The sequence below is a fragment of the Hylobates moloch genome, unplaced genomic scaffold (genome assembly GCF_009828535.3).
Source record: "Hylobates moloch isolate HMO894 unplaced genomic scaffold, HMol_V3 SCAFFOLD_17, whole genome shotgun sequence".
NCBI lineage: Eukaryota > Metazoa > Chordata > Mammalia > Primates > Hylobatidae > Hylobates > Hylobates moloch.
Genome location: NW_026652292.1, coordinates 38013276 through 38027102, shown reverse-complemented (window position 1 = coordinate 38027102; position 13827 = coordinate 38013276). Strand labels below are relative to the sequence as shown.

General features: G+C 37.7%; 1 protein-coding gene across 3 annotated transcripts in view; it reads left to right on the top strand.

Moving 5' to 3' along the window:
• Positions 1–13453, top strand: part of OXCT1 (3-oxoacid CoA-transferase 1) — a 141473-nt gene extending 128020 nt beyond the window's left edge. For all 3 annotated transcript variants that reach the window (XM_058430050.1, XM_032136188.2, XM_032136189.2), the window contains 2 exons: positions 4011–4112; positions 11749–13453. In XM_058430050.1, coding sequence (XP_058286033.1) covers positions 4011–4112; positions 11749–11790 — 144 coding nt within the window. In that variant the 3' untranslated portion in view covers positions 11791–13453. The remainder of the gene's footprint in view (positions 1–4010; positions 4113–11748) is intronic.
• The last annotated feature ends 374 nt before the right edge of the window (positions 13454–13827 follow it).

Below are 13827 nucleotides of genomic sequence, written 5' to 3'. Positions count from 1 at the left end.
AAGCCAAAATTGACAAATGGGATCTAATTAAACTAACGTGCTTCTGCACACCAAAAGAAACAACCATCAGAGTGAACAGGCAACCTACAGAATGGGAGAAAATTTTTACAATCTACCCATCTGACAAAGGGCTAATATCCAGAATCTAAAAAGAACTTAAACAAATTTACAAGAAAAAATCAAACAACCCCATCAAAAAGTGGGTAAAGGATATGAACAGACACTTCTCAAAAGAAGACATTTATACAGCCAACAGACACATGAAAAAATGCTCATCATCACTGGTCATGAGAGAAATGCAAAACAAAACCACAATGAGATACCATCTCACACCAGTTAGAATGGCGATCATTAAAAAGTCAGGAAACAACAGGTGCTGGAGAGGATGTGGAGAAATAGGAACACTTTTACACTGTTGGTGAGACTGTAAACTAGTTCAACCATTGTGGAAGTCAGTGTGGCAATTCCTCAGGGATCTAGAACTAGAAATACCATTTGACCCAGCCATCCCATTACTGGGTATATACCCAAAGGATTATAAATCATGCTGCTGTAAAGACACATGCACACATATGTTTATTGTGGCACTATTCACAATAGCAAAGACTTGGAACCAACCCAAATGTCCATCAGTGATAGACTGGATTAAGAAAATGTGGCAAATATACACCATGGAATAGTATGCAGCCATAAAAAAGATGAGTTCATGTCCTTTTTAGGGACATGGATGAAGCTGGAAACCATCATTCTCAGCAAACTGTCACAAGGACAGAAAACCAAATACTGCATGTTCTCACTCATAGGTGCAAATTGAACAATGAGAACACTTGGACACAGGGTGGGGAACATCACACACTGGGGCCTGTTGTGGGGTGGGGGGCTGGGGAAGGGATAGCATTAGGAGATATACCTAATGTTAAATGAAGAGTTAATGGGTGCAGCACACCAACATGGCACATGTATACACATGTAACAAACCTGCACGTTGTGCACATGTACCCTAAAACTTAAAGTATAATAAAAAAAAAAATAAAAAGAAAGATGCATTCCTCACCAGCACCTGGGCTGTGATTCACTGTTACCCATAATGTAAGCTTTTGTCATGGTGACAAAGTAATTAACATTTATCTCTTATACAAAGTACTTTTGGTATTCTGGATAGTTGAACAATTTATTGTGGCTTTTAGGTTTTAGTCTCCATTTTTGTCAATTTTTTGTTTGCACCTTATATCACTAAGTGGAAAGTTTCCTAAGTATTTCAAAAGTAAGTTTCCTTTTTTAAATTATAGATAGTTGGTTTTCTAATATATCTAATTAAGATTTGATAAATATGTTAATAAGGTTTTTTTAAAAGCAATAAGTCAATTTGCCATAGATTTATTCTCCCTGATTACTGAAGCCTTAAATTTTTGATACCACAGTTATCTTCTAAATCATTTCCATGCCTGTTCTTCATAACATAATCCAGATGCTCTTTTCTTATTTATTCTTTTATAAATTGACAGTTGTTCAGAATGCGAGAAAAGCAAATCATATGAATAGTGCTCCAGACACATTTTCTGCAAAGAAAGTGTTCATTTAAAAAAAAATTAATTGTCATTTTGGAATGAAGCAAGCTAATGAGTATAAAAACATTCCTAAATTATCCATTTATTTTTTTCCTCTTGAAACACACATTTCTGCCAAAAAACTTTTTTGGAACATAAAATGTACAAGCAAAATGAAAGTTTACTGAAATATTTTGTCTTACATTTCAACCCTCTTTTCCAGTAATGTCAACCAGGTTATCTGTGAATTCATCAGAGAAACCAAGAATGCAGTTATCACTGGTCCCAGCAATGTGTGTTTCTGGGGAAAAATATAAATCAACTGGAGTCAATAATCATTCCAGGGCTTTGATCTGGCATCACATATAAGTGAGATGTTAAGCTACTAAAGGAGTAAAAAGTAAAAAAACTGCTTGTATGCTGCCCCAACTGTCTCAGGGTTGGTGTTCAGAGTATGTTTTCTTATAGTTGTCCTGTATCACAATCTTGGGAAGTACATTTTTATTATATATGTCTACAGATGCAAAGACAGGTTCACCGAAGGTTGCATAACTGTTGTGCAGCAGAGTGGAATTCTCACTGAGCTCAAAGGCCGGGGCTCTTTTCCCTGCGTGTTGCTGTGTCTTGATATTACCCTTGTAGTTAGGAGTGTATTCAAAAATGACAATTCAAGGTTTGACTTCCAAGCTAGCTGAAAAATTGGTTGGGCGTGGTGGCTCATGCCTGTAATCTTTGCATCCCAAAGGAGGCCGAGGCAGGCAGGTGGATCACCTGAGGTCAGGAATTTGAGACCAGCCTGACCAACATGGTAAAACCTCATCTCTACTAAAAATACAAAAAATTAGCTGGGTGTGGTGGGGCATGCCTGTAATCCCAGCTACTCGGGAGGCTGAGGCACAAGAATCACTTGAACCCGGGAGGCGGAGGTTGCAGTGAGCAGAGATCGGGCCATTGCACTCCAGCCTGGGCGACAGAGTGAGACTCTGTCTCAAAAAAAAAAAAAGATTCTAGGCCTGCAAATAATAGTTGAATTTAGGTTAACTGTAGAGGAGAGGAAAGCTCTGGGATGCATAACATTTTAGTCTGAGAAAGAGGAAACTAACCATGAGAACTGAAAGAGGGTACAGTGCTTAATGTGCTGGAGGGTAACTACAGCATAGAGTTAAAGCCATAGGAGAAGCAGTTTTAGCTTTTACGGTTTGAGCTTTCTTTCAGTAAATAATCTGCCTTGAAATAAGTGAGCCTCCTGCCACTGCAAGTATCTAAGCAGAACCCCATTGACTATCTGAGAAGAATGTTTTGAAGAATTCTTGGGTGGAAGGTTATATTAAGTGACCTCGTAGGTCACTTCCACTTGAGTTATATTTCTAAGTGTGAAAGCATGTGTTCTAAATCGGATACAACAGGTGGGGTCTATCTGCTGAGGTCAAGCCATACCAATTGGCACTACCAACACCTGATGTTACAGACCAGAATGATGGAATGTTTCAGGTGAGATTGGCTTTCTGGTGCTTGCCCTAAATATAAGCATCTTCATTTGATTTGCATAGCAAAGGGAGATTCCCATGCTTTCTTTTTGAGACTATATGTTTTACAGGACTTAAGGAGAATATTTTAAACAGTTACTTGCATGTCTTTCAGGACCAGGATAGCTATCCTCTTATAATTACTCTTAGACACTTCAGAGCACCTTCTTCTGTTTCCTGTAATTCTTTACCCAATAGCATTTATAATTTTTTTCCTATCATTCATGTGCTTTCACCTTCCAAATATTCCCTTTCTCTCTCCCTCTTTCTTCATTCCTTTCTTTGTTCAAATCATTATTAATCACTAATTGACCTTTGACCAAAAGTGTTAGACTTAACAAAAGGGAGGTAGTTTTTAAAAACTGGTTGCAGTAGTAACAAATGCCATCCATGGTCAATGCTCATTTATTTTCTGGCATTAACACTGTTCCACAACTAATTGCTGATTAGGGAGTTGGCATTTATTCTCACCAAAATACCATAGTTACAGTTGACATGTTTTCACTGCTGATTTTTCTTTTGTCCTGGGTCTTGTCTTTCCTTTTTTTTTTTTTTTTTTGAGACAGAGTCTGGCTCTGTCATCCAGGCTGGAGTGCAGTGGCGTGATCTCGGCTCACTGCAAGCTCTGCCTCTCGGGTTCACGCCATTCTCCTGCCTCAGCCTCCCAAGTAGCTGGGACTACAGGTGCCTGCCACCATGCCCAGCTACTTTTTTTTTTTGTATTTTTAGTAGAGACGGGGTTTCACCGTGTTAGCCAGGATGGTCTCGATCTCCTGACCTTGTGATCCGCCCGCCTAAGCCTACCAAAATGCTGGGATTTTAGGCATGAGCCACCGCGCCCAACCTTGTCGAACTTGCGAGGTTATTTCTGCTTTGTGCCGTATAATAATTATTTTGATGGAAATTGTCATTGTCCTTTTTCTTCCCACTCTGACAGGCTGTGTTTGATGTGGACAAGAAGAAAGGATTGACTCTGATCGAGCTCTGGGAAGGCCTGACAGTGGATGACATACAGAAGAGCACTGGGTGTGATTTTGCAGTAAGTATTTCTGTGAACAAATCCAGCCACTTGTCTTATATTATAGGTTTGATTAATGGGTGTTTACAGGACATGAACCATTAATTTGTGATCATTTTTGGAGTTGACCTTTACAGTGAACAGGAGTAGAAGGAAGGGTGCCTCTAGATGAGAGCAGGTGGGAACAGAGCTGTGCTCTGACTCACGGGCCAAGGTTTGGTTTAGGACTCAGAAGCAGGAAGGGGACACACCACCAGGAGCTGCTAGAAACAAGGTTGAGTTTGAGCTCTAAGCTACTTTATGTTTTGAAGGCCCTTGTAATCCTCTCTTCTTTGGTTATATGGCAGCTGTGCTTGAACTTGATTAACTGAAAAATGTGAGCCACCTATGGAGAAATGATACTTCCTTATTTTTAAACCCATCTATGACTTATGACTTTCTCTAAATTCTATGCCATATTTCATCTGTTAAAAATATTAAAATGTTGGGCCTCTGACATCACCAGGTTAATCATCACAAAACAGACATGCCCTGTATTTGAAGGTAAGTACATAAAACACTCAGACTTACCAAGCAGATACATACGTCAGGGGAGTATCCATTTAAGAAACCTCCAAATCCCTTTTTAAAACAGAATATTACTGAAATATAAATAATTGATCTTTAATATAAGTGCTTATTCATAAATCAATCACCTAGCTAATGACATTGAAAGCATGGCTCAGTCTATTTGAAGTTAACCAAAAGTAAAACTAAAATGTCTCTGAAGAAATGAAGGAAAGTGTATTAGTCCATTCTCACAGAGCTAACAAAGACAACATAAGATTGAGTAGTTCATAGAGAAAAAGAGGTTTAATGGACTCACAGGTCCACATGGCTGGGGAGGCCTCACAATCATGGCGGAAGGTGAAGGAGGAGCAAAGGCACGTCTTATGTGGCAGCAAGCAAGAGAGTGTGTGCAAGGAAACTGCCATTTATAAAACCATCAGATCAAAGACTTACTATCACAAGAACAGCATGTGAAAAACCCACCCCCATGATTCAGTTACCTCCCACCAGGTCCCTCCCATGACACATGGGGATTATGGGAGCTCCAAATCAAGATGAGATTTGGGTGGGGACACAGCCAAACCATATCAGAAAGGGATATTATTCTCATGCCTATTTAAGAACCAATCTAATTAAAATGAAATATATTTATAATGAGAAGAAAATATGTTAATGTTACAGCTACACATCTTGGAGAAACTAATTTAACAAAAGTTATTTGATAAGTCATACATATATTTTATGTATGTCTTTCTTGTGTACTACATGCTTTGCTTGTACCTATCAGTGCATAACACATTTTTTTTTTGAGATGGAGTCTTGTTCTGTCACCCAGGCTGGAGTGCAGTGGCGCGATCTCGGCTCACTGCAAGCTCCGCCTCCCGGGTTCATGCCATTCTCCTGCCTCAGCCTCCCCAGCAGTTGGGACTACAGGCACACGCAGCTACTCCTGGCTATTTTTTTGTATTTTTAGTAGAGATGGGGTTTCACTGTGCTAGCCAGTATGGTCTCGATCTCCTGACCTTGTGATCTGCCCGCCTTGGCCTCCCAAAGTGCTGGGATTACAGGCGTGAGCCACCGCACCCAGCCTACACATTTCTCTCAAAACGATTTTTGTTTCATAGTTCATTATCCATATAATAACTGTTCCTGGTACTCTACCAAGGTCTCTGTCTATTAACTTTTTTTGAATGTCCCTTTGGAAAAAGAAGTCTCCCAGTAATACCTTGCATGCAAAGCACATCTTTAATTAGCTTTTCAATAAACTCAAGGAGAAGGATATGCTTATACTTTAACTATTTAGGATTTCTTACTCTAGTGAGAAAAGCAAACAATCTGTAATCAGCTATTCTTTATTTTTTTCTATGTGGAAGAATTAACCTCTTCATCAGATAACATTTTCAAGATCCACAGAATGTTCAGTTTTTTTTTGTTGCAGCAAAAGAGAATGTACAAAGAAAGACCTGGTTATCTTGTTCTTTTTTTATTCATGTGGGTAAATAAGGAATGAAAATATGAGTTTTTACTGTTCTTGCTTTGTTTTCAAATAAAAGGTGCTGTTCCAATGGAAAATATCTCTGTAGACCCTCTCAATTTCAGTACCATCTCTTCTTCTCACAGGGATATGTAATCTTGTTTTCTCCAAATTAGGATGTTGAGATGAAATGTTAATTTGTATGTCAATGTTGTCCTGAGAATGAAAAGGTGTGGTATCAATGGAACCATCCAGAGGACTAGCTTTTGAGCATCTGACAATCAATGGCATCTCTTTAGACTCTGGCAGATGAAATCACATATAACAGGTTGTTTCTCTGTAAGGCTAGAGCTGGAGTGCCCTAATTAATAAAATGTTCTACTTAATACCTGGATTATCAATAAGGATACATTTAATTACAAAAGTGCATTGAAGATAGCATTTCTTTCTTGATAATTCAGAAGACATTCCATGTCTTAATTCAGAAAATATTCCCTGTGGTTATCACTGCATAGCTAGCATTGTACTCCTTATGTGACTATATACTATTTGCTCAAGTTCTGTTTGAGAAAAGCCCCTAGAACTCAGCCTTCAACTGGCAGTCAACATTCTAGAAGGGAATGATTGGCCAGTGTTGCCTCATAAAGAAAAAAAGGTAAAATCCTAGTGCAAAACAATTTTAAAATGTGTTGGTAAAAGTCCTGTATCCCTAAGGATATGGGCAAGTGAATGGGCCAAAGCTACATTATGTGGATATTAGCTGGTTGGGAAAATACTGGGAATTCCAAAGTAAAAGACTAAATATGACAGCATCAGATAATAGGACGTGACAAAATTTTGGTTTTAGGGTGTCAAAAAAGAATGATAGTGAAATATTTTGGCACTGTTAAAAAAAAAGAATTACTAAGACTTTTTCATATATATCATAGTGTTATTAGCCATAATAAAAAAATGGAAAAAATATTATTTCTATCACATGAAACATAACTTTAAAAAATCTGTAATGACTGTCACAGTTTTGTTCATGATTTTGTATCAACTGAAAGTTGGAGTTTTCCATTGGAGGGCAGTATCTTGAAGGTCATATATGTCTGGAACTTGGTAGAGGCTGTGGAAATTTTGTTGTAGAAATGCAAATATTGATTATATTTCTGGAACCTTCAGCACACACCCAAAATAAGATTCTAGTCAGGAGCTGTTTACAGCTAGAGAAGGCAACCATATGATTGCTCTCCCTCAAAATGTAGATGCTATGAAGATAGGGACTTTGCTGTTTCTTGGGAATTGAGCGCTGAATCCCTTGAGAGAAAGGAGCTTAGCGGGTAGAGGTAAAAGTATTACTATTATACAGGCTAGAGTGAGGGATGTGGCCTAGGTGTACAGCCACAGCGGGCTTCCCAGTTGTGAACCCCACAGATACAGAGGCTTTGGCTCCCCAGGGTAGGCAGCACCAGAGAAACCCAGGCCTCCCATAAGGGTAGCCTTCATTTCTGAGCTTCCCATCCACATGGCTGAGAGCAAAACAGAGCATTGCTTTCTAGGTGAAGACCTCAATGAAGAGGAGGAGTCAGGCTGAGTTTCACATGTTAAGGTTCCTCTGCCCAAATAATCATTTAATTACATCAATAAGGGCCACACCAGAGGCCAGGGTAGTTACACGAATAGATAGGTGTCCTTCCGCATGGAATGGGATATGAGAAGTGGGGAATAAAGGCTCCCCTGTCCCCAGCGCTATTGGTAGAGCCTTGTATGTATGTTCATGCTCTACAAATGCTTGTGATGCTGTTCAGTAATGCTTTCCTATTTTTAAATAACTGTGGTAAAAACTTTAAAAAGATTTACCATCCTAACCATGTTTAAGTGTACAATGCAGTAATATTAAATGTATTCACATTGTTATACAACAGATCTCTAGAACTTTTATAACTTGCAGCTCTGAAACTACTCATTAAACACTAATTACACAGCCTTTGGCAACCACTGTTTTTGCTTTCTGTTTCTATCATTTTGACTATTCTAGATACCTCATATGAGTGGAGTCATACAGTATTTGCCCTTTTGTGACTGGCTTATTTTGCTTAGCATAATGTATTCAGGGTTCATATGTGTTGTAGCATGTATGACAGGATTTTCTTCTTTTTAAGGCTGTATAATATTTCATTGTGCATATATACCACACTTTCATGACCCACTCATCTGTTGGTAGACATTTGGGTTGCTTCCACCACTTGGCTACTGTGAATAGTGCTGCAAAGAACATGGATGTGCAAGTATCTCTTTGAGATTCTGCTTTGAAATTTTTTAGATATATAATTCAGAATTTGGATTGCTGGATCATATGACAATTCTATTTTTAATTTTTTGTGGAACTGCCATACTGTTTCACAATGGTTGCCGCATTTTACATTCCCACTGTTGGTGCACAGGGGTTCTAATTTCTCTATATCTTTGCCAACAGTTATTTTCTGTTTAATAGTGGCCATTCTAATGGCTGTGAGGTGATATCTCATTGTGGTTTTGATTTGCATTTATCTGGTGATGTTCTCAAAGTTTCTCATATATTCTGGATGCTAATCTCTTATCAGATGATTTTTGAATGTTCTTTTCCATTTCATAGGTTGCTTTTTCACTGTTTTCTTTGACACTTGGAAGTTTTTAAGTTCAATATAGTCTTCTGTCTGTCTTTTATGCTACTAGAGCCCAACATTTGCACAACTAAGGAATCCTTTGGCTTATTTTTCTCCCATTGTCCTCAGATTTTGAAAGAAGTCTGTCTCCCAAATATTTAAACAGTCAAAATGATGTCATATTAAAGCTGTGACAAGCTAATGAATATGTCAAATTTCTTTATTTTTTGGCTATACTTAACAGCATTCAGTATGCCAGTTACTTGATGGGCGAAAGTATTAGGTTGATGCAAAAGTAATTGCAGTTTAATAAATGGTTTTGCCATTGAAAATAACGGCTTTCAATTGGTTATTTGGGTTGTTTCTTTTCTGATGAATGCTTAAGCTATGTAAAATAGATGTTGTTATAAACCACGTGTCTGTGGACCTCTTTTGAAACAGTATTTCTTTGATTTTGTCTTCTTAACTTAAAAAATTAAAAATGTATCCCATATTTAAATATTATGTGGTAGAATAAACTTCCAGACATCACTAGTCATACACCCAATGTATGTTCCATATTGAGCTGTAAAATGTGAATAAAATAGAACTAATTTATGGTTTTTGCTCCCAAGAGCCTTGGCCTTATTCTCCACGCAGGAATATACCTAAACCACCAGTGGCAAAACAAACAAACAAATAAAAAACTAGTAAAAGCATTGTTTGTTGATATGTTTGCAGTGGAATCTGAAAGAAGCTGCAGACATTCCTTGCCTAATTGAATAAATTTATACTCTCAGTATCTACTATGAACTGGCATTCTACCACAGTCAAGCAATATACTTTTGGGATATTAATGCACTGGGAAGACAAATCATTGGCTTGTCTTCTATACCTAAATCATGTCACCTTGTGCTTAGCCTGCAGATCACGTTGGCAGAATAAGCTCCTTTGGTTTGCATGAATTTACAATGTTGATGAGACTGGGAGAACAGAACGAGAAATGGTGGTTTAGTAGATGTTTTTCATTAAAAAGCAGGCAAAGTCAGTCTATATGAAGCATTATCTTATTTTTGATGTCATTTTTCACACTGAGAATGTAAATGACATTAAGAGCTCAAAATAGGGCTGACATGACAAGGAAAAGGATCAGATGTTTAAAAAAATTAATGTGTCCAGTTTCTTTTTAAAGGAAGTGCTATGAAGCATCTATAGGAAATGATTTGTAGTAAAAAAGTTTCACTAAATTGGGCCAGGCACGGTGGCTCACGCCTGTAATCCCAGCACTTTGGGAGGCCGAGGCAGGTGGGTCACCTGAGGTCAGGAGTTCAAGACCAGCCTTACCAACATGGAGAAACCCCGTCTCTACTAAATATACAAAAATTAGCTGGTCATGGTGGCACACGCCTGTAATCCCAGCTACTCGGGAGGCTAAGGCAGGAGGATCGCTTGAACCCAGGAGGTGGAGGTTGTGGTGGGCCAAGATCGCGCCATTGCACTCCAGCCTGGGCAACAAGAGCAAAACGCCGTCTCAAAAAAAAAAAAAAAAAAGTTTCACTAAATTATTTCCACAGATGCTCTGTTGTTTAAAAAAAAGAAAGAAAATGAACTGTGAGACATACTTATCTAAATACTAAATAAATACTAAATGTTATTCTTAGTAGAGTTGAAAATCTGTGCGTATGTGTGATGTTACTTTTTGTCTACTTATTCTGTTTATTTTGTCTATATGTCTACTCATAGAAATAAGTCATAATGCGTTCTCATTTACCATAAGCTATATACCAAATCGTGCTGAACTTTTTTATTCTTGTTTATTCTTATTTATACTTTTAGTAGACATTTTTGCCATTCTGGTTTAATATTTTAGTAGAAAAATGGAAGACAAGACATTAACTCTTGATACTATAAAGAGTTAATTGTGAAGAGCTAATGCAGACATTACTTATAAATGAACTAAAACTATTTAACCTTATGAAAGCCAAATGACAGCCTGTTCTTTCAGTTTTTAATACTGATTTAACCTCTATTAGGAACCTCCCTTCTGGTTCTTTGAAACTTATATAATTATCTACTTATTCATTTGTTCATTTATCAATTTAAGAAAATGTTGTTTATTCTGGAAGGTAAAGTGCTAATTGGGCTCATTTCGATTGCCACATCTTTCAGAATTTCAAAAAGCACCCAAATTTTGGTATTTCCTGCTTTCCATGGGGACTGTTACTAACTAGAACCCAATCAATATTTGCCCTGTTGAATTAAGGAATACCTGGTACCACACTTTGAAAAATCTGTCACAGTTAAGCTGACCGCTTATATTTATGGTTCTCCTGCAACTGGCTCTACCTTAAATATACATTCATTGTCACTTTTCTCTGCTTGCAGATTTGCAGGAAAGCATTGACTGTTTTATACACTGAACATAATTATAATCAACATTTAATTGTTTTAATGCTATTACTTTCATATTTTAATAACTTGGAATCCTCTTGTTGCCTTTGTATCATTTCTATTCTGATTATGAAATTTCCGATAAGATTTATCACTGATCATATGTCTCTTCATTAATATGTATTTAGGTAATCCAAAGATTACATAAAGCATATTTCAACAAAATTATGAATTGGCTGGATCTATTTTGAGGTTTTGGAGACTTGGGGTTTGTACTGTGTCTTAAGTGAAATCTCAGAGGCATCAGTCTCTGAGATCAGTGATCCATCTGACAGGGGGCTTGGTTATTGGGATCCTTTGTTTTCCTCTGCTCCTCTTCCACCCGCTCCTTGTTGCCGGCCTTGTTCATCCTTAATTTAGGAGCCAATACAAGAAGGTTGAGAACTACGAAATACCCAAAATGTAAACAGAACTGTTCTGTCTCAGTGTTTCAGGGTGGAAAATCATATGGCAACTCCAGGGAATGTCCATGGCAAGGCTGCTTGTTTTCTACATGATTGAAACTTGGAAATGAAAAGGAGAGAGATTTATATCATGCAGTTTTTCATAATTTGATTTTTTTTTCCTCTTTTACCAGGTTTCACCAAAACTCATGCCAATGCAACAGATCTCAAATTGAAATGTGGATATTTGTACCAGGCTGCGTGTTTTTCATTTTAAACACATAGGATTTAATTGAAAGGACATCAGTAATCATAATTGTGTATTTGACAGGTGGTTTTTGATTAGTTTTCTTGTGTTTCAGACTTTATGCAGCCATATAAACTGTTCTCTAGGCATGCTGTGACATTTTAATAAAAAGCAAAAGGAGCATTTATAATTATCTCATTTGTTAAGTGCTGAGAAGGTTGTCTTTATAATAGGTAATTATATTGAATGCATTTTCACTGAATATGGTATGTATGCTAAATTATATGAACCTTTCCCCAAGAAGGGCCCTAGAAATTGATGTGGCTTTCTTCTTAAATACTAATTATTAGTCCTGAAAGAAAGATAACATATGTGATTTTGTGGTTAGGAGAGTTGCTGTCATGATTGTTTTTTCTTCAACCTCCTCTAACTTTTCTTTTGGGGCTTCAGATTTTATGATTACATCTTGTCCCCCTAGAGCATCTCCCTTCCTCCCATACTGCTTTTAAACAGATGCCCAAGAAGGCAAGCAGGAATGTCTCTTGTGGGGGGAGGGCAGGGAGAAATAACTAGTTCAAACCAACTATCTATCTCTGCTTTGCAAAGACTAAGGCGTATTATAGGAAGAGGGCTAGAAACCTAACTGATTCTTCTCAGTTTTCTCATTTTACAACAGCCCAGTATTCCTTTGTATCCTCAAGGAGCCTTGAGAATACTTCTGTTATTGAGACCCTGTGGGCTACTTGTACTGTACCTCCTCTCAAGCCAAGAAGGGCTGCGGGATAATTTACCATGGATCGTTAGTAGCAATGACAGCAGAGTTAAAAAATAAAAGGTGTTTTACTTTCAGGCTCTCGTTTTGGTTCAGAGGAGATTTTAAATATTGAATGACACTTCTACAGAACAATGGTTTTTCTTCTGCCAAGGCTACTTCCTTTAACAAAGTGCCTTTAATTCAGCCTTATCCAACTAGGGAATATAATGATGGACAAGTCTAGGATTTGAAGAGTCAGTGAACTTTTGTGTCAGGGAAGAAACATGGTGGGTAGATTAGGTTTGAAAGAAACTTCCTTAGAGGTATTCTCAATACCAGACAGGGGCCCATGGGAATGACTTCAGAAGCATCCCGGATAATAGATGGGTAAAAAGTCTAGGCACCCTGAAGAACAGGTGAGACAGCTGGCCTCTGGACAGAGGTAGGCATAGTACAGTACAATATATCATTCCTCTGGTCCTAAATATAGAAACTTATTCATGTTTTTAGGTGCTGGTGGTCATTGAAACTCACTTCTCTTCAGGTGTAGCTACAATTGTGTAATGTACAATATTAGAGAAAGGACAGGCTTTTTATGAGTAACACACACCATATATAAAATAGCCTTTCTGGCTGACCACATGGTTAAATGCATACCTTCCCAGTAATGGGGGGAAAAATGACCCTTATTAGAATGTGCAAGTTCCATGAGAGTAATATATTGATATGATTTTGAAAAGAATTGTTCATAGTTACATCTTCAAACTTGCTTATCATTCCAGTGTGCATCTTTAAGATAATGTGATTCTAAGTAGATGACTTTATATTCTTGATTAAAGAGTGCTATATATGTTAAGAAATGCATTAAGGAATACAATAAATATTCCAAAGCGATATAGATCAGTGTGACTGTCCTTTATTTCACTTGGGAATGGCATTGTTAAATGTGGGAATAATGCAACAGATTGTCAGGATAGCTAACAATAAAGTCAGCACACATCACCACTTCTGTTTTTTTCCTTTCCTTTTTTTTTTAAATTATACTTTAAGTTCTAGGTTACATGTGCACAATGCGCAGGTTTGTTATATATGTATACATGTGCCATGTTGGTGTGCTGTACCCATTAACTCGTCGTTTACGTTAGGTATATCTCCTAATGCTATCCCTCCCCCCTCCCCCACCCCATGACAGGCCCTGGTGTGTGATGTTCCCCTTCCTGTGTCCAAGGGTTCTCATTGTTCAATTCCCACCTATGAGTGAGAACATGTGGT